The 20,955-nt window shown below is 42.4% G+C and overlaps 1 protein-coding gene across 2 annotated transcripts in view; it reads right to left on the bottom strand.

The window, feature by feature from the left end:
- LOC122808650 (protein mono-ADP-ribosyltransferase TIPARP-like) overlaps positions 1-20,955 on the bottom strand; it is a 519,303-nt gene that overhangs the window by 399,569 nt on the left and 98,779 nt on the right. For both annotated transcript variants that reach the window (XM_044079621.1, XM_044079622.1), the window contains exon 2: positions 3,846-4,481. In XM_044079621.1, the coding sequence (XP_043935556.1) occupies positions 3,846-4,474 (629 nt within the window). In that variant the 5' untranslated portion in view covers positions 4,475-4,481. The remainder of the gene's footprint in view (positions 1-3,845; positions 4,482-20,955) is intronic.

The following is a 20,955-nucleotide window of genomic DNA, read 5'->3' as shown; positions in this document are numbered from 1 at the left end:
TTGAGAGTTTTTGGTTCACACCAGCTGTTATAGCGGCCGAGCCGGTCCCAAGAGTCAGAACAGAGACCCATATGTCAAGGATAAATTAAGAGTGACAACATCAGATCGAGACCAAGAAGACAGCAAATTCTGGAAAAGAAAAAAATCTAATACAGCACCCAGAGATACGTGAGAAAATATTTTTCATTTCATACTGAGGCCTGTAAATTCCAGTAATTAACTTTCTGTGGTAACAGTGGAACTACAGAGTGTGACAGCTAAAGAAAGTCTATGATGCAGAAGGGAAGCAGCTGTAGTCTAGGACAGGAATAATTAGGATATTAATTAAGGAATTTAAGTGCATCCATTCACTGTAACAGTGAGCAGTCCATGCATAACTAGGGTATTAATTAAGGAATTAAAGTGCATCCATTCAATGCAATAGTGAGCAGTCCATGCATAATTAGGCAACGCCAGGAGTTTAAATCTCAAAATGCATGCGCTCGATTGAAACACTCCTCAGTATGGAGAATGTTGACATCTGTGCAGTTAACTGAAACCTGGTTCAAGGCTCCAGAGAGCACCCCAGCACTACCAGGCTACAACTCATACCACACTTTCAGCCACAGAACACAGACTGAAACACAAAAGGAGGGGGTGTATCCATATTAATCAAGGATACCTACACCTCCAGGTTAGTGGCGCAGCATGGTACCTCTGAAATCATCCATGTGCAACTAACATCGGGCAAATCTGCAATGCAAATTGTGGCCTGCTACAGATCACCCTCCATGACCCAGGACCACTACTCCACCTTTCTGGAGACACTGGAAAAGATGAAGGTCCTACCAAACACCCTGATATTGGGTGATTTCAATTACCCTACCATTCACTGGGAAAACTACTCTAGTACAAATTCCCAGACCCAGCCCTTCCTGGAATTCATCAACTCAAATGCCCTGGAATTCATCAACTCAAATGCCCTGGATCAGCTGGTAAACTCCCCTACCAGAGGTGAAAACATATTGGACCTGGTCGTCACCAACATGGGCGACATGTGTTCCAAACCGGAGGTCAACCCGTCACTGGTTAGATCAGACCATAAACTAATCACTCTGGATGTCCACACCCCAAAACCCCCAACTAAGGAAACCACAGTAAGAAACTTTACTAAAGCAAACTTCACCTTACTTAAGACAGAGGTGGTACATTCCACAGCCCCCACGCTAAAGGATAACGTTGCCCAAGATGCAGAAACCTTTACAAATGCACTCTATGAGCACCTACAAGGATACATGGTTCCAAGGCTCGCTCCTCTAAGAGAGGGAAACCAGTCTGGTGGACCCCTGCACTAAACACGCTATACAATAGGAGGAGGAAACTAGTTCAGAAAAAAAGCAAATCCCAAGAAGGAAAGCTATCCCTGATCAGTATCAGTAAGAAACTGAGGTACCTCATGAAATCATCCAAGGCTAACTTCGAAAGAAAAATAGCCAAGGATTCAAATGATAACCACAAAGCCTTCTTTAGCTATGTTAAGAATCTAAGTGGCAACTCACAGATATGCACTGAAGTAGTGCAAAATAGCACAAAATATACTGAACCTAATGATATTGCCAACATCCTGGCAGATAGATTCTGTGCAAACTTAACCCCCCTCTCACCTCCAAAAGGGCCCACAACTATACCGGAAAAGTGTAGTGTCCCAAAAATCATAGACGCACAGGTGAAAACAGCCCTTTCAAAAGCCAAAAACACAGCATCAATGGGACCAGATGGTGTCCCAGGCTGCGTCTTGCACTAACTACAGAACAAACTAACCCCCCCCCCCCACACCTAAACACGCTGTTCAACCTCAGCCTCTCCAGAGGCTATGTGCTCATAGAATGGTGCACAGCAATGGTTATTCCTCTCCACAAAGGAGGGACCACAACTGACCCTGGTAACTATCGCCCCATAAGCCTGACTAGCCTGGTCTGCAAGGCTATGGAGCGCATCATCATGGAACTCATTAACAAAGACACTGGGGACCTCCAAACAATTGACCCAACCCAGTTCGGCTTTGTTAAGGGCAGATCATGTCTACTAAACCTGGTTGACTTCTTCGAGACAGTCACCACCAAGGCCATAGACAAAGGAAAGGTGGTTTACACAACCTATCTTGACCTCACTAAGGCTTGCAACACCATTCTCTACTAGGGTATTACAGAAAAACTCACCAGTGTGAACATAAACCCCTACGTCACAAGATGGGTTGCCAACTGGCTTACAGACAGAACTCACACGGTAAGAATAGCGGGCTCCAGGTCCGACTCTAAACCAGTCACAAGTGGTGTCCCACAAGGCTCGGTCCTGGGACCCCTACTGTTCGGCATATACTTCTCAGAAGTACAGGCAAACACAGGAGGACTATGGCTAACCAAATTCGCCGATGACTGCAAACTGGGAGTCATAATTGACTCTCCGGCTGACATGGACATCCTCCAAAAGGGCCTTACTGAGACTGACACCTGGTGTCAAAGTTATGGCCTCAAGCTAAATGCCAAAAAATGCATAGTCATCCCGTTTGGGAAAAACAAAATACCCACGAATTACCACATAGGTGGCAGCCCCCTTAATACAGAAGAGGCAATAAGAGATCTGGGGACCCAAGTAGATAGTAATCTCTCCTTTGACAATCATATTGCCAAAGTAGTTAGGTAGTCCTTCTATGTGGCCCATCTAATTACTAAAGGGTTCGCATCTAGAAATAAAGAGGTTATAGTTCCCCTCTACTCGTCACTCATTAGACCCATCATAGAGTACAATGCCCCATCTAGGATGTACCTCACAAGACACTTCCAACAGCTGGAAAGACAACAAAAGTACCTCATCAAGAGGATTACTGGTCTCAAACATATGTCCTATGTAGCCCGACTGAAAAAACTCCAGCTGTACTCAGTGGCATATCACTTACTCAGAGGTGATCTCTGCCTGATTTACAAAGCCATGTCCAACTCAGAATTGATGGACATGCTCCACCTAAAGAAATCCAAGTCACTGCGAGCCACGCACTCTAGTGAGCTAAACTTTGCCACAACAATAAATAGAACATGCTGGAAGGATAGATTCCTGTCAGAGACTCCCCATGCTTTGGACCAAAATTCCAAATTACATCAGGCAGAGCCCCTCACTAACACTCTTCAAGAGAAACCTTGACGTGGCTGGGTAACAGAAAATACACCCCTGGGATCACTTCATTGGCTCTGCTTAAGAGAGAATTCAGTTAATTAATCAACGGGGTGGCGAAAGCAGACACATTCACTGTAATAGTGAGCAGTCCATGCATAATTAGGGTATTATTTAAGGGATTTAAGTGCATCCATTCACTGTAATAGTAAGCAGTGCATGCATAATTAGGGTATTAAGGAATTTAAGTGCATCCATTCACTGTAATAGTGAGTGGTCCATGCTCGCTCAGTAGGTCTTATCCATGCACAAATTACTGGGTATACTTCAACACTAATAAAGGCAGATACAGGAGCAGTGCCTGGATCGGACCTGCTTCTGATGAATTCAACATGTAGTGAGGGAAGCAGAGGAATGAAAACTCATGTCGGTGCTATGTGAAAGCACACTTCTAGTTTATGTGTTGGTGGTATGTGAAAACTCACTTCTTGTTTACGTGTCGGCGGTATGTGAAAACACACTTCTTGTTTACGTGTCGGTGGTTATGTGAAAACGTAGGCACAAGGCAAGCAGCTGCTATGCAGATGTTTATATTTCCACAAGAAAGTAGTTATATTATGCAATTTATTCAGAATTTTGACTTTATAGCAGTCAGGCTTTTCTGATGGCCTAACCTGCTTGCTGTTTTTTATACCTACCCAGCCTTTAGAGTCACAAATTCGTTCTTCACATTGCAGTATAATCTCTCCAGCTGCTCTTGACACAAACCTCCCATGCTAATCCAGTATTTTGTATCTCTTCGTCTCATCTGCCAGTGGTAAGGTAATGGTGTATGGTGGAAGGGACAGGCATAGACTCTGCTGCAGCCACCCAGAAGAAATACATCACATATTCTTATGTCATCTTTCTGGTGTATGTGAGAACGTGCTTGGTTCATCCATGGATATTCAACAGTAATTTCCTCTCTCAAAAGAGATAAGTCTAGAATTTCATGTGGTTGCCCCAGACTAGAATCATCTATCTGGGGCAGAATCTGTGCTTGGGTAGGTGTACTGGTGCTCTCCACAAGTACTTTAATCACCACTTTATTGTCCGAAGAGTTGCTTTTGAACGGAACAGGTGATGTACATGGCAGGACATACTGATACATGGGCACTTTGGGTTCCGTGCTCTCCTGTGGAGAGGCCCTTTTTCTCCCTGCTGGCAGGCGACTTGCAGTGGAACAGGGAGTGCTGACATTTGGCAAAATGACCGGTATCAGGCAAACACGATTCTGTCTGGGCAAAGGGACGCTGAACATATGACTGCCTTCAGTTACTTGATCCATCAAGAGCCTTTAAAAACACAACAAATATAAATTAAAATACAGCATTTCAAACATTTTCACATCTACCTCTAAGTTTATGCACAACAGTGTCAAAGGCATCTTGATGCGAGTTGCTTTCTACACTGTCGTCCTTACTGCTACAGCTGCCCTGCTAAGTTCAGTCTCTGCCCTAACAACATACTCACAGTTGTCTATTGTCATGTGACTCCCAAAATCCCTATGTCTTCTAGAAAGGGGTGAGAAGTCTGGTTTATATAGATGTACTGACTACAAAAAAATAGTGCCCCCTAAACATACGGATACCATACTCCGTAACATACAGTCTGACCAAGTCTACTTCTGTAGTAAGAAGCTTTCAGCAAGCTATCTTTTTTGGAAAGGGTTCCCCTGCATCCTCATGGCAGTAGTGTACAGTTAGAACTCATCTGAACAAAGAACTGAACAGGGCTCAGTTTAGAGATTTTATTGGTTAATCTGTTTATTTCTGTTTGATTTCATTTGCTACATAAGCTGTACATTTGTGCGGGTCTGATTTCATTTGCTACATAAGCCGTACATTTGTGCGGGTCTGCGCTTGTTTTTACTTATTTTTATTTTACATTTGTTCACTGAGAAGGTCCAAGTGGACACAAGTCCTTTTTCAGTGGAGGCCTGGGGAGAAAAGCTCCATAAGAACAAAAATACAAATATAAGTCGACAGTATACAGTTTGAATAAGGGTACATTTAGATTATATACAGATGTATACAGTATTATAACAGAAGTCTAGAAATATAGGTAAATAACAGATATGTCTAGTAATAGATAGCATAAAATGTGCTAATTAAGCTAAATCACCCCATGTATCTGACTGAAAATACACACAGCAACCTTTGTTGGAGGAATAACACAGATGTCGTATCAATTGTGTTCATTCAGTCAGGGAATAGTAGTGAAGGCTTGAGCTACGACAGAAAATGAGCAAGGAGGAGAGAAATTGAGTTTTTAGTTGAGATAATAGTAAATTTGCAGTAGTGTAGTTGAAAGTAGGTCGGATCGGTATGGAGCAGAAGGCGAGACTAACCAGCAGTGGTGCAGGAACAGAGCCATGTAGTCACTAAGTGTGTTTTTAGTGTTTTTTTAATTGTACTAAATAAGAATGGGGTGTTATATGGGTGGGTATTAGGTCCCATATTTTTAGTATGAAGTTAGAGAAGAGGGATTCCCCAGCTATGTTGTTGGCTTTTGTTACATCCAGAAGGAATTTATTATTGGAGCGCACACCTCTATTATTGGAATGTGGATGTGTAAGAGTTTGCAGTGACGCATTTTCTCTGGCTGATATAGTTTTATGGGCAGAAGCGATTAGGTTGTAGAGCAGGAGTTGAGGGAAGTTGCTTTAGAGCTGTACAATGATGTGCCCTATACGGGGAGGCTGTGGCAAACCTGGCTATTTTGTTGTAGCAGGTGTTGAGTTTAGCTACATCAGTCTTTCTAAGGCTCATAAGAAGAAGAGAAGAGTTGAGATGTGTTTTAACAAAACTCACAGTGTTTGGCAACCAACTACTGCTCTGCCGGAAGAAACTGATCAATATGAGGCATCTGCTGCTCTCCACAAACCTTAAGTACATTTCAAAAGTGCACTGCAATGTTTAACTGTATTGTTTTGGTGTACCTTGCCTATTTTGAGCCACGTTATTTTTTGTGCACTTTAAATTGCTGTAGCTAGGCTAGATTCAGACCTGCTGAACCTAGTCTGTTTGTATAACTTGAGCACTAAAACCAGGCTATTTTTTTGGACAGGGTCCCCCTGTATCCTCATGGCAGGAGCGTGCAGAACTCAACCTATTCGAAGATTAATGGAACAGGACTCAGTTTAGAGCTTTTTATTGGTTAATCTGTTTTTCCATTTGATTTCACTTCCTACATAAGCCCGCATGTGTGCAAAGCGCACCACTGCACACTGCTGCACAGAACTAGTTACCCTTGGTGGTTAGAGGAGCAAACTTTTCTGCCTACAACTTTCCCGTCAGTACTTAGCCATTGCTCCATCAGTGAGTTCTAGCAAGTGTGCCTCACTGGCAAGCGATACAGTCCTGGGGTGTATTCACAAATCTTACCCAATAGACCTTCTGACCCCTTCTCCGGTTTCCTATTTTACAACTCCTTCATGTCCTCTGCCAGTTTCTGATCACGTTAAAACTTACCTAGCATTAATGACAATTTCCCAGTTTCTTCAGCCACCCTGGTCAACATGGGCACCCCAGGGCAAAATGTATAAATTGCCTCATGCACAGTGACAACCCACTTCTAGGTTCATAGATTAGTACTAGGCTACCTGCCCTTGTGGGCCATTTTTTAAGCCTAGCCAGTTACCCCATGTGAGACTCAAACCCTGCACCTTGTGTCTGTAACGCAAACAGTTTAACCATTATCCCATCCTCCACCCCCTTCTAGATTACACAAATTAAATGTATGACAGCTGCATCCATATTAAAAATCTAGAATCCAGGCTCTCTTGCTCACCAGTCAGTACATCTGACATTATGCAGGCTGTCAGCATGCACACCACACCTCCTACACCAAATAAACCAACAACACATAAACCCACATATGCAGAGGTCCTTACAAGTAGCTTACCTAAACACCAGATACTCCCAAACACAAGCACGCTGCATGTAATGCATCCCATGCACAACACAGTATACATAAAATCCCACATACCAGTGTCTCATTAGTCAAGCCCCTAAGGCATAACGCAAAACCAAACATCTTAGTCATAGTGACTCCATTGTGAAACATACAGATGTCCCTCTGTCCAGGCGGGATAAGGAAAAGGTCAAGGTCAGCTGTCTGTCAGGTGCTAGAATATGCCACATCTGACACACACTCAGGTCTCTCAACAGCATGTACTGGTATGACTCTCATAGTCCATGTTGGTGTGAACGACTTGACACATATCTCAATGGACTATATGAAGACAGACATGACTGAACTCTCGGATTATGTGTCTCAGGTGCATTCCTAGCCTTAAGCTGCATATTACCCTTGCCAAGGGTGATGCCACAATATAAACAAGAAATGATTGACTTCAACAATTAGCCAAGCTTCTGGTGTCATTCTAAGGGGGTCCAGTATATGTCAACCTGGGATAATAAGGTAAATAAACCTCAATGCTTTGCCAGAGATAGTCTTCCTCTGTCACCCCTGGGTTATGGTTAAGGCTCCTGCCACCTCCATAGTGCTTTTTTTAGGCAAGGTCACAAGAACAAAATTCCCGACGTAAAATATCCTCTAAAAACAACCTCAGGCTTATGCTGCTTAATGCTAGGAGTCGTAACCTGAAACTGCACTCACTGGAAGCTGCACGTACCTTGGAAGATGCTGACATTTGTGCAGTCACAGAGACCTGGTATGGCTGTGGAGAGCATCCCAGCTGTACCAGGTTACATTTCCTTCCACACATTCAGACCAGAAACTGAAGGCATGATTACTAAAGGAGGTGGTGTATCAATATTCAGTTAAGATAAATACACATATAGATTGGTTAAACAGCACAGTTCCCTTGAATTACTTCAGGGTACTCCCTTCATGAATCAGGACAGCACATCCCCTCAGCCTACGTGAGTATGAAGATATTATTGAACACCCTGGTTTTGGGCAACATTAATTGCCCTTTCACTGACTTGGAAAATTATACGTGTTCTAACTCACTTGCCCAGAGGTTCCTGGATTTTGCCAACTCCAATGCCCTGGATTAGTTGGTTGATACCCCCACTAGGTGCTCAAATATCCAGGATCTGGTACTCACCAACATGGGGGACCGTTGCATCACCCCCAGAGAAATGTACTCCATGGTGAGTTCTGGCCACAAATCAATCACGTTAGAACTAACTATAACAACAGACCCCCCCCCCCCCCATAGCAGAAACAAAAATAAAAAAAACTTTCCCCAAGACCAATCACAACCTCTTATGTCACAGCATAAACAGCTTCAAAACCCCTCCTCTCACATATGGAATGGGCACATATGCTGGGTTATACACTAATGCTTTATACAAACATCTATACAACGGTATCGACTCTGCTTACCTGGCAGGACTAAAGTAAGATCCTCAAGGAAGATCAAACCTGCCTGGTGGACAATGGCCATTGAAAAGCTATACAACAGGAGAAAGAAATTGCTATCTAGGATTAGAAAAGAAAGTTCTCAAAACTGGAAACACTCCCTCATCAACTTAAACAAGCAAATAAGACTCCTTGTGAAGTCCTCAAAAGGCAACTATGAATCCAAATTAGCTTCCCAAATTAAGATAACCATAAGGCATTCTTTAGTTACATCCATCACCTCAAAGTCAAGTCCCAAATTTGCGCCAAGCTTGTAGTTAGGGGCACTACATATATAGAAACTGTGGATATACCAAACCTGCTGGCTGACAGGTTCACTGAAAATTTCACTCCCCTGTCCCTGCCACTCATATCCCTAAGCATTCCTACCACTTGTCCTCCTCATAGCATGTCTAAGGAGCAGGTCTTAAATGCCCTCTCCAAGGCCAAAATCACAGCCTCTATGTGACCAGATAACATCTCAGGCTGTGTTTTACACAGGTTAAAACAGGAGTTAGCTACACCACTGGGTACTCTTTTCAATCACAGCCTAAGCACTGGCTTTGTCCCAGAGAAATGGAAAACAATCGGCATCCCTTTGCACAAAGGGGGTGCATCCACTGAACCCATAAACTATAGACCCATTAGCTTAACCAGCCTTACCTGAACCAACAAGTTGTACTTTTGACTCGCACTGGCCTTTAGCAACAACTGCCTAATATCAGCCTGATTCAGGACACATCTGAAATAGTTCAACCACAATATTCCTGCCAGAAACATCTGGACCAATCCAAATAAAGAAATATGGGGGAAAATGATCTGCACAAACCCCTCCTTTCCAAAACAACTCTAGCCAACACAATCAGTACAGCAAATGTTCAGCATATTCAAGCACTTTTCTTTGACAATAAGAATATCACATCACCAGCAACAAGGATGTTTTTACAAAATGATCAACCATGCATCCTTTTAATTATATGAATATTTTACATAAGCAGTAGACGAAAAATCTACAGTTGTGAGGTTAAGCCAAGAATATTCTAGGCAATACATCCAAACTAAAGGAACATTTCTTAAATAATGTCTTTCATCAACTATATGCTACAATGCCACAATATGCATTAACACTGGGCAATCAGGTGTGCAAAGTCTCTTGGACCAGTTTCAACCAAAATTATAGAAGTTGCACAAAGACACTATCTTAAAATACCCTGAATTGACAATTAAAATTAATCTGATAAATTAATTATACTGAATCCAAATTAAACATCTTATGAATAAATGTGTAATTTTAATTTAGATTCAATATTTACCAGATAAACAGCTAAGTAAATTGGTCTGTTTCAGGTGCTTTTCATCATGACTCAGATCACTAGGCAAAGGTAAACATAGTACAACTATGCATATATCAGAAAGTTTACAAGTAACCAATCACTCCATCATGTCTTTTTTTGGAATGACAGGATAGGTGTACCCAGAAAACTTATTCACACATAGGATAAACATGTAAACCCCACATAGCCAGCAGACACAGATCAGGCCTGAACTCTGGACCTGTAAGGTAGAGATCTCAATCACTGACTTTCTACGCCTGCATAACATTATGTAAAGCAATTTCTTTTATACACAGAAATCATGAATGCCTTTTCAATGGAAACCAATAATGCATAGATGGAGCTTTGGCTTACAAAGTGTAAACTGGGGAAAACTATCCAGGCCTTTTGATAAAAAACAATATTAGTTCTAAATTAGCAGTCGACACAGGAAGTGCTTTATAAGGACCAATCATGTCCTTGCTTCATCACTTCTGCTTACTTTCCTGGCTGCTGCAGCCAATTAGGTCCCTTGCTTTACTGAAGTGGACCTAATTGAGTGCAGCTTACTAGCAAGTTAAAAAAATGGAATTGTGTGGTGATGTTATACAACCGTGCGATGTCTAGGAGGCACTGAACAAGGAGCGGAGGAGAGGGAGAAACCTGTAGCTGGTTCATGTGGGGGCCCTCGTACTCTGGGAGATAATCGGGGGATCCCCGTGGTCATGAGTCTGGTGGGTGCTTAATGTTGGCTATGCCTGTCACTGCATTTTTTTTTTTTATGACGTCTGCAGCACAGGGGCTCCTGGACCCTTCTCTTGTAATCATGTGAAATGCTCCCAGGGACCATAGGTCATAAAAAGATTCTACTGGATGGATCACTGCAAACATCTCTGAAATTTTTCTGCTTAGGTTTGGCTGAACTGTCGCACAGGCCTAGTATCTTTACTCCCATAGCAGATGCTCCCCAAACAAAATCTGAGGTGTCTTATTCCCTCTACCACTGCAGTTCTTTCTTGATAAAAAGTCAAACACTAAAATCTGAAAACCACGGATAAGAATGTTGGGTACACTTTTTTTTAAACCACTTGACTTTTCCTCGTACATTATCTGGGAAGATGAATCATGAGAATCAAAGCAGCCACAAATCCTAGAATCCCGAGATCGTCCGACTGGAAAAGATCATGAACGTTTCCTGAACAGATATATCTAGAAGGTAGTGTAAATGCACATTCCTGAGTGATGGAGTCAAGGAGGGCTTCTGAGGTTTTATCTGGAACCCTAGATTCGCAAGGAGTGAAGAATCCTATGTTAAGGACTCCTGACATTGGGCAAAAGACTGTAAAGATTAGCAAGTCATTAAAAAAGGAAAAATGTGAATGCCTTAACACCCTAGGGGCTGAAGCTGACTCAAGGGGGAATGCAGAGAAATTATAAGGTGACCCAGATGCACAAAATCTGAAACATATTTAGAAGCCTGTGACTGTGGGAATGTGATGAGCATCTTTTAAGTCTAATGTTAGCATAAACCTCAGAAGACAAATGACTGTCAACAGACCCTGAAGGTCAACATTTTGAATATTGATACGTTCACAAGCCAGTTGAGGAAGGAATTATGTAGAAATAGTCTCTAGGAAAGCTTGCACTTTGAAACTGCAAACATTCTGGAGTAGATGCCTTCCTCAGTTTGGTCAAAAAAGACTTGTAGTGCAACTCCTACGGTAAGTATGTGCTGAAGAACCTGAGGAAAAATGGTTTGCAAGATAGGGAATAATCCCCTCAAAAGATGTATGTGTATCCAGCGCCAAATGTAACCCTTCTGAACCAGTATTGGTACCCAAGAGTCTGGAACAATCTGTTGCCAAATGGAAAGACTGAGAAACGGTCTATGGGACAGACTTGGAGAAGTACAGAGGAGGGTGCTGGCATAATCATTCTGAAGGCATAGTGTCCCCCTTTTGTCTTTGTTTTTATGATCCCTTTTAAACATTTCCCTCCTGCCATCTTCTCTCCCCCTTTATACCACAAGATGATAGAAACTGATCATTTTGTCTTTTTTATTTCAGCAGAGTTTGTAAGGTAAAGGGTTACTCTTAGTAACTCCCTGAATTTATTTCTCTCTGTTATCAAACTGCTGGAGAACCTGAGAAGCAGCAGGGCCAAACAAAACCTCTTGTCTCTAAATTAGTTAAAAATCTCAGACTTTACCTCATCACAAAACTTTTGAGTACATACCCAGGCATACAGTCTCAAAACAGTAGCAGTAGCAGTGACCCTAGATGCAGTATCTGCACAACCACACAGACTGTTCAAAGCATGTTTAGACTCCTGAGATAGGTTAAAAAGTGTAGGACTCAGGCAGGACTTGCTTTCTGAAGGATGCAAGGCAAGACAACCCTACAAGCAGTCAACACATGACAAAAGAAACTGGAAGGTGGTTAGCATTAATACTTGTTCTGCTTTTGGGGGGGGCTGAAGGTTGAGTGTCAGGGTTGCTGCTTTTTGGGGGGCTGAAGGTTGAGGGTCAGGGTTATTGCTTTTTGGAGGGATAAAGGCTGAGGGTCAGGGTTATTGTGTTTTGGAGGGCTGAGGGTCAGGGTTATTGCTTTTTAGGGGGAGCTGAAGGCTGAGGGTCACAGTTATTGCAGGCAGCATTTACCACATCCTCCAAGGCCCACATAATAGGAGGAATGGCCGTAGCATGTGGTTAAGTCCACTAACAGCATATAATATCTCCTCAACTTAGGGAGATCATCCACTTGTTCCCACAAAGACCTCATTTATCCTGGAACTAGTCTTAGAAAGCAAAACTCCTCTAATGAGTTGGAGAGGACAAACATTCCTCTAAAAAGCCCAGTCTCTGTCAATGTTAGAATCTTCTATATTGATCTAGTCTTCTGGTATGTATGGATTTCTGCTCTCCAGGATAGAAAGCCTGCAATTAACTCCTGGCTAAGGGAAGAAAATCATCCTTATGAACAGGCAAAATATGTTTGGATAAGCAATGTGTTACTTTTTGTTTCTTTTTGGGGACATCCCTCAAAAGAAGGCAGACAGAGATGGCACTTCATCTGGGGCAAGAGGTCACTACACATGGCTAACTTCCTGCCCATGGTGGAAGAATGGACTACACCACTGGAACCTAGAGAGACCACTAAGTGGGCAGTGTCTGAACCCTTAATGTAGGCAAGAGCACCTAGTATGTGTGTGTGTGTATATATATATATATATATATATATATATATATATATATATATATATATGAATGACTTGGTCGACAGTTCATTTGATCGACAAGCATTTTATATACACATACACACACACACACATTATATATATATTTTTTTTTTTCATTTTTTAATGTGCAGCAGAAGAAGAAAAACCAGGACTAGTGTAAGAATCCATGCTACAGCAGATGAAGAAACCTTAGCGCTGGTAGGCATGGCTGGGAAGAGTTGGTCAAAAGTAGCACATAACTTACAATTCTCCACACAAACCCTCAAAATTCAAAAGTAAAAGCAGCCATGTGACCTAAGAGTCTGAGAACCATGGAAGCTGTAAGTTTCCTGTGAGACAGTATAAGACTGGCCAGAGGATGAAGGGCAGACATTTTGTGTACCGAAGTCCCCTTTGGGGAAAAAACATGCACCGTAAATTACCACATAGGTAGCAGTACACTAAACACCAAAAGTGTGATAAGAGACTTAGGGACACAGGTGGACAGTGGTCTCACTTTCAATAACCACATCGCCACAACAGTCAGTAAATCCTTCTGTGTGGCACACCTCATCACCAAGGGCTTTTCATCCAGAAAAAAGGAGGTCATTGTCCCACTGTACTCATCCCTCATTAGACCCATTATAGAATACAACACCCCATTTGCTATGTACCTCTCAAGACATCTGCAACAACTGGAAAGGCCACAGAAATACCTCACTAAAAGAATCACAGGCCTAAAGCAGATGCCCTATGCTGACCGCTTTAAAAAACTCCAGCTATACTGTGGCATATCGTCTACTCAGAGGCAATCTCAGCTTAACATACAAGGCCATGTCAAACCCAGAGCTGTTGGACATGCGACACTTAAAGAAATCCCAATCCCTCAGAGCCACATGCTCCAGGGATCTAAACCTTGTCATCACAATAAACAAAACATGCTGGAGGGATAGGTTCCTGACCCAGAGAGTCCCCAGACTCTGGAATAGACTGCCCATACATGTCAAGCAGAGCGCCTCCTTCGTCCTCTTCAAAAGGAACCTTGATGACTGGACGGGAGAAAGGAAATTCACCCCAGGGATCACGTCAGTCGCCCTGCTAGACAGGGGTCTAGGGAAGTACATAGTGTGGGAAGAAATAGCCAGGGAATTGTTATGGCTAGGCTTGTAGAGGCACTAGGGCCGATAGCCTAGTACCAACCTATGAACCTATAAGTCTTGAAGTCTGAGAAACTGGGCTTAAATGACAGCCTATGAATTCCAACATCTAAACTGACTGAAGTCTAAATTTTTGAGAGTTTGAGGTGATTATGAGGAGAGACGCAAATACAGTAAGGAATCCCTGACTAAAAATATTCGAGGAGGTGATGAAAAGCCAATCATCCAGGTAAGGAGAGACCTACTGTTTACTATCTTGACCCACAACTGTAAATCCAGATTTACAACCAACAACATCATTGAGTTTGTGGATGGTGCTACATTTGTGGGCCTCATCAGCAAAGGAGAAGAAAAAGCTTACAGGGAAGAAGTGAGTTCTCTGACTGACAGGTTTGCCAGGTCTAATCTTGACCTCAATGTCAGCAAAACCAAGGAGCTCATAATAGACTGCAAGAGAGTACAACCAGCTCACTCTCCACTCATGATAAATGGGGAGGTAGTGGAAAGGGTAAAGAACACAAAATTCCTGGGGGTCTAGCGGAGATCTTTCTTTGTCAAATGATACCAGTTACATAGTAAAGAAGACCCATCAATGCCTGCACTTCCTGAGTAGACTGAAGAAAGCAAGCGTACCTCCTCCTATCCTCTCCGGCATCTACAGGGGTACCATAGAATGTATCCTAATGTGCAACTTCACGGTGTGGTATGGAAACTGTTCAGCTGCAGATCAAAAAGCCCAACAAAAGACGGTCAGAATTGCAAAGAAAATAACGGGAGCCAAACTTCCAGTGATAATGGACCTATACAAGACACGTTGTTGCAACAGAGCAACAAAAATAACAAGTGATCCTACTCGCCCTGCTTTTGAACTGTTCACATGCCTGTCGTCTGGCAGAAGATACCACAGAGTACGCTGTAAAACGACCAGGTTCTAGAACAGTTAATTTTCCCCTCAAGCGATTAGACTCAAACTCTGGCATTAATCTCAAGGATGCGAGACACTAATAAGTCTTGTGATGACCAAACAATAGTGCAATAACCATAAGACAGCATACCCAACTTATCAGTTTACAAGAAAATTATGTGCAATACTAACCGTTAGATATTCTCATAATATAGAGAACATGAGAATTACATTGTGTAATAAGTACAGGTGCAATAAGGAACCAATCAGCTGCTATGCAGGTGTAGAGAATAACTGTAGTAATAAGTAATAATATAACTGTCTAAGACAAAGGTAAATGTTAGGTCTGATGCACGTAATTGTATGTATGTATTTGTCTTCTCAAGTCGAGCATGATGCACGCAATTTCGTTTAGACTTCACTTGTGGTGTCTAAATGACAGAGTTTACTTTGACCTGGAAATTTTCCAGCCTGAGCCAGGCTGCCACAACTGCCATGCACCTGGTGAAAACCCAGGGCGCAGTGGTGGGATCAGGCCTAATTGCATCTGAGCCTGCACGAAGGACCTCATCAACAGCTCCAATTTGATGCGTCTAATACGACTGACTGATCCAGATATATACGTATATATATATATATATATATATATATATATATATATATATATATATATATATATATATATATATATATATATATATATATATAGATATATATATATATACACACACACACACACACACACACACACACACACACACACACACACACATATATATATATATATATATATATATATATATGTATATACATATACACACACACACACACACACAGTTTTATAAATATAACACACACATAAATATATCCATTTGTTATTGTTCAATGTGCTTGATGGACATTGCATCAAGTTCTGCACATTGAAATTCCCTAATAAGGAAAAAATCAAATGCAAACTGATCACAGAAAGAAAAAGAAAAGTTCTGCACTCACCATAACGTTCCATCTGTGTTGTCCATTTTCATTCTTCTCAAACTTGCGGGTTCTGATCCGATCTTCAGATCTAAATCAGCCGTTGCAGTAGCTCATGGCAACCAAAAAGCTTTCAAGCCCTTCCCTTACCTATAATGCACCTTTCCAAATTACCTCCGATCTCATTTGCGATACTATTGCTAGTATCGTCTTTCCTGCACATTTCAGTGTCACTTTTTTACTTACCACTGTTGATATTCTTCCCTCTATTTTTGTGTTACTGTTTAAAAAAAGTAAAATATATAATTTTCTCTCTCTTGTCCTATTGTGATATATACATCAGTATACCAATAGAATGGTGACACGACTTCTGGAGCTCAGCACATTTAGGTCTACTCTCTCCTTCAGGAGTACCAAGGTCGGGGGGATGGAGGGTGGGTTGTTTGAGGAAGAATGAAAATGGAGCCAAATGGAAAATGCACCAAACAAGCCTGTGTACGAACTCAGTTTATTGCAGTAAAAACACACCAAGATTAAGCGCTTTCGTCTTTCACATAGAAGACTTCATCAGAACGGAAGAATGAAAATGGACAACACATATGGAATGTTATGATGAGTACACAACTGTTTTTATATGATGTTGTCAATTGTCATTCTATCCTCAAACCTGGGGGACGGAGTCCAGAGCTACCCTATACCCTGGGTGGACTCGTGGAAGGATTCCTCAGCACCATTGAGCCTAATGAAGCTCTTCCCCTGGAGACCGTATCCAATTTGTAATGAGTAATAAAGCTATTGGGGTAGCCCAAGGCTGCACATGTATCATCCAGTGACCCTCTAGACTAGAATACTGATGAAGTTGCTATAGCTCTGGTGGAATGGGCTTGCAAAGCTTTAGATAATTCAACACCTCATTTCTTGTAAATGTAAGAAATACAATCTGTGGTCCATCTAGCCAGTGTTACTTTGGTCACTGGATTTCCCAGTCTCGCGTCTTAAATGGAGGCAAACAGTTGGTCAGATATTCTGATACTTTTTCTTCTCTGAAGGTAAAATCATATCGCCTGTGAAGGTAAAATCATATCGCCTGTGAACATGTAATAAGTGTAACAGGTATTCACCTTTATTTGAAAATTTTGGAAACAGCACTGCTTAATGGATTGATTGATATTATTATCGTGACACTATTTTAGGTAAAAAAGATGGGTTAGTACATAATGAAACCCTGTCTTTATGAAAGATAAATATGGTGGCCGAGATGAAAAGGCTTCAATCTCTGAAATTCTTCTTGCAGATGTTATGGCTTCTAAAAATATAGTTTTCCAAGAAAGGAAATTAAGATCACATGTAGCTGCTTGTTCAAAGGGGGAATGTATAATTTCTTGCAGCACCAAATTCAGGTCCCAAGGAGAAGTAGGGTCTTTATAAGGGGGTTTAAGTAAAACAGGTCCCTTTAGAGAAGCTTTATAGAGTTTGTGTGACGCAACCAAAGACCCTTAATATCCAATGTGAAAACTGGAAATTGCAGCTAATTGTATCCCTACTGTAGAAGAAGCTGCTTCTTCATTAAACAATCAGACTAAGAACCAAAGGATCCGAATCGGAGCTGAGAATGGGTGGCGGTAATTCTGCTATGGCCAGTAAACAAATCTCGTCCATTTACTGGAGTATAGTTTGAGTGTAGATGATTTATGAGAAGACCAAAGTATGTGATGGACTGGAGAAGAGAGCATAGATTGTCTGACTATTAATGGAACTGATGGAATTGGAGACGTCAAGCAGTTAGCTTGAGGTTTAGAATGTCTGGGTGAATCATGCCTGTCGACTGAGACAGGAGGTCTGGAGCTGGATCCAGAATCCACAGTTGTGTCAGTAAATGAGGCCAAAGAAAGGGAAACCAAATCTGTCAATGTCAGCACGGTAAGGGAAACCAAATCTGTCAATGTCAGTCCGGTGCAATGAGGATTACTTTACTCTTCAACCTGCTCACTTTCGGAAGAAATTTGGGGATTAAACGGGCTTGCAGGAAAGGCATGAAAGAGACCAGGGGGCCAATTGTGAAGAAGTGAAGAACAGCATCCCTCAAGGATTCCCCTCATGAGGGGATCAGGGCAAAATAGCTGCTGCACTTGTTTAGGGGAGAGGAAAAAAGATTGCAGCAAGACTGGCCCCATTTGCAAAATATCCTTTCCACCACTATATGATTGAGGGACCACTCATCAGGCATAAGGATGCGTCTTCTCAATTTATCTGCTATCACAGTGGACTTTCCCAGAATGTGCACTGCAATGAGAAAACAGTTGGATGAGATCGCCCACTGCCACACCCTGAGTGCTTTGGGACAGGAGGGATAGGATTTGGTTCCTCCTTGTTGTTGATGTACCAGACTACAGACATGCTTGTCTGTTTGAACTGCAATTGTCCTCAAGGGGAGATCATTCTGGAAGGATTGCAGTCCTAGCAGCACTGCTCTGATCTCCAGGCCATCGACATGCAACTTGGCCTCTTCAGGAGACCACGTGCCTAGGACTGCATTCTCCAGAAAATGCACCCACCTTAGCTGAGAAGCACCAGTGGTGACTGTGGCCACTGGCTATGGGAGGTAAATGAATGGCCTTGTTAAATCTGATGAGAATGACTCCACCATGACAGGTCTCTCTTGCAAAGGTTGGTGATTCTTATCTGGGCAAACATTGCTTGGTGGAGAATGGACCACTGTGATGCAAGACGCCACTGCAAAATTCTCATGTGAAACCTTGCCAGCGGAACAAGTGTTACTGCCGCCATAGACCCTACAGCCTGAAGAACCAGATGTGCAGAGACCTTTTTACTGCCGATAATACCTCATAGTTTCTACTCTTGTAGGTGGAAGAGAAGCTATTGTTTTGCTTGTGTTTAGATATGCCCTTATAAATACTAAACACTGAGTGGGTTCTACAAATTATTTCTCATAATTTATAGTTATTCTCGACTGGAATATGTTTGGATAATGTAGTTTCTTGCTTTTAATAGCAGATGCCCAGTCAGGGTGGATAAGAGCCAGTCGTCCAAATATGGAAACACCCGGAATCCTTGCCGTTTCAAGTGAGCTGCTACTACTGCCATATACTTGGTGAACACTCAGGGGAACTGTAGTGGGACCAAAGGGCAGAGCTCTGAACTGATAGTGAATGGCTCCCAGCAGGGAGTGGAGAAACCTTCTGGATCGTCGGTCCACCTTTATGTGGTAGCATACATCCTAAAGGTCTATACAGCACATCCAGTCATCCTTTTCCAAGGACAGAAGTATGGACTGAATCGTGACAATCCAGAACTTGCTGTCTCAAACTGATTTGTTTAATTTGCTGAGATCCAAAATCAGTCTCCAGTCCCCTGTATTTTTTGGTACTAAAAAGAACCTTGAGTAAAGTTCCTGATTCTCTCTGGTTTGGGGGAACCTCTTGGATGACTTTTTTCTCCAGCAGCTTTTGAACTTGAATGGCTGACTGATTCCTCTGACTGGGTGGAATATCAGGGATTTTTGTGTTTTGGGGCAGAGGAAGGGAAAGTATATAAAGTGTCCTCTGGAAATGATCCTCTGCACCGATGTATCATCTGTTATTTCTGGCCAGGCTCTCTTGTACAAGGACAACTTATCCCAGATTGCTTGCAGAGTAGGACAATTGGATCTCCTTTCAGGAGCACTGGAAGGGCCTACCAAAGACAGCATCTCTAGATCCTTGATTTTGCATGCCTCCTCCGTCACGAGGGCAGCATCTTCCATTTGAGTTCCCCTCTCTGCCTCTAGGAAGACTACCTCCATGTGTGTTCTGAAAAAATCCCGGAGATTTCTTGATCCACATCTTTCAACTATTTCTCTGACTCCTGGAGTAAGGCCTATGCAGAGCAGAAAAATGTATGCCCATGGCAGATAGGGTCTTTATCTTTCGAATACCTGGACAACGTATCTTTTACTTTTGCAATGAACAAGGAAATGCAGCCAAAGGGAACATTGATGAACGAAGACTTAAAAGGCTCCACGAAGTCAGATAAAGGCATCCAGGCATGTCGCCTTCTAGATACGCCTGAACCAGCTGCTCTACTCGTTCCTTTGGCTACGTGCAAAATGAGCCTCATGGAAGAGTTAGATATCGATTGTAGGGTGGCCAGCGGAGAAGCAACTGAGGCTTGTACTTCTTCAGACATGGATCCTGAAAGGGTATTTGATAGCTCACTGATCAAATCCCCTTGTAATCTTGTAAAATGTGAAAAACAATTCAGGGACCTGAGGTTCGCTGAAGAATGAACACACTTCCCAAATCTATCCATCATCCTAGACTCCTTGTTAGGAGGATGGATAGAAGAACTTACCTCGACTGCCGCCATGACCATGGCATCTACTTGTACACCCTTTGTCCAGAACTGTTTGTCCTCTGGGACTGTAATAATTTTAGTTGGTGTCCAGGGAATATGTTCAATGATGTCTGGGGCGTTACTTGCCCACCAACAGATCAACTTAAACAGGCAGAGTCACCCAGGAGGTAAGATGGATGGGCATCAAACTCAGACAGGTACAAAGACTCCTCAGATGAAGGATTGCTGTACTTACAGCCACTTCTCTGTTTTAGGATTTCTAAGATGTCTCCACAGGAGACATCATCAGGAGGTGCTCTTGGGGATCCTTCACCCTCATCAAAGTCCATGTCCTCGGTGATGGACTCTTCAGTGGAGTCTAGCTGTTTCCTCTTACACATCTTCTTCTTAGGTACCTCCTCTGTGGGGTGTTCTGGGAAGTGGTGGGGGAACCCTATTGCGAAGGCTAGGAATTTGGTGCCCACTGTCCTAGTGGAAGATC

Source organism: Protopterus annectens, chromosome 8.part0 (assembly GCF_019279795.1).
Source record: "Protopterus annectens isolate FY-2018-M chromosome 8.part0, PAN1.0, whole genome shotgun sequence".
NCBI lineage: Eukaryota > Metazoa > Chordata > Ceratodontiformes > Protopteridae > Protopterus > Protopterus annectens.
The sequence above is the reverse complement of the archived record's forward strand: the minus strand, read 5'-3'. Positions and strand labels throughout refer to the sequence as shown.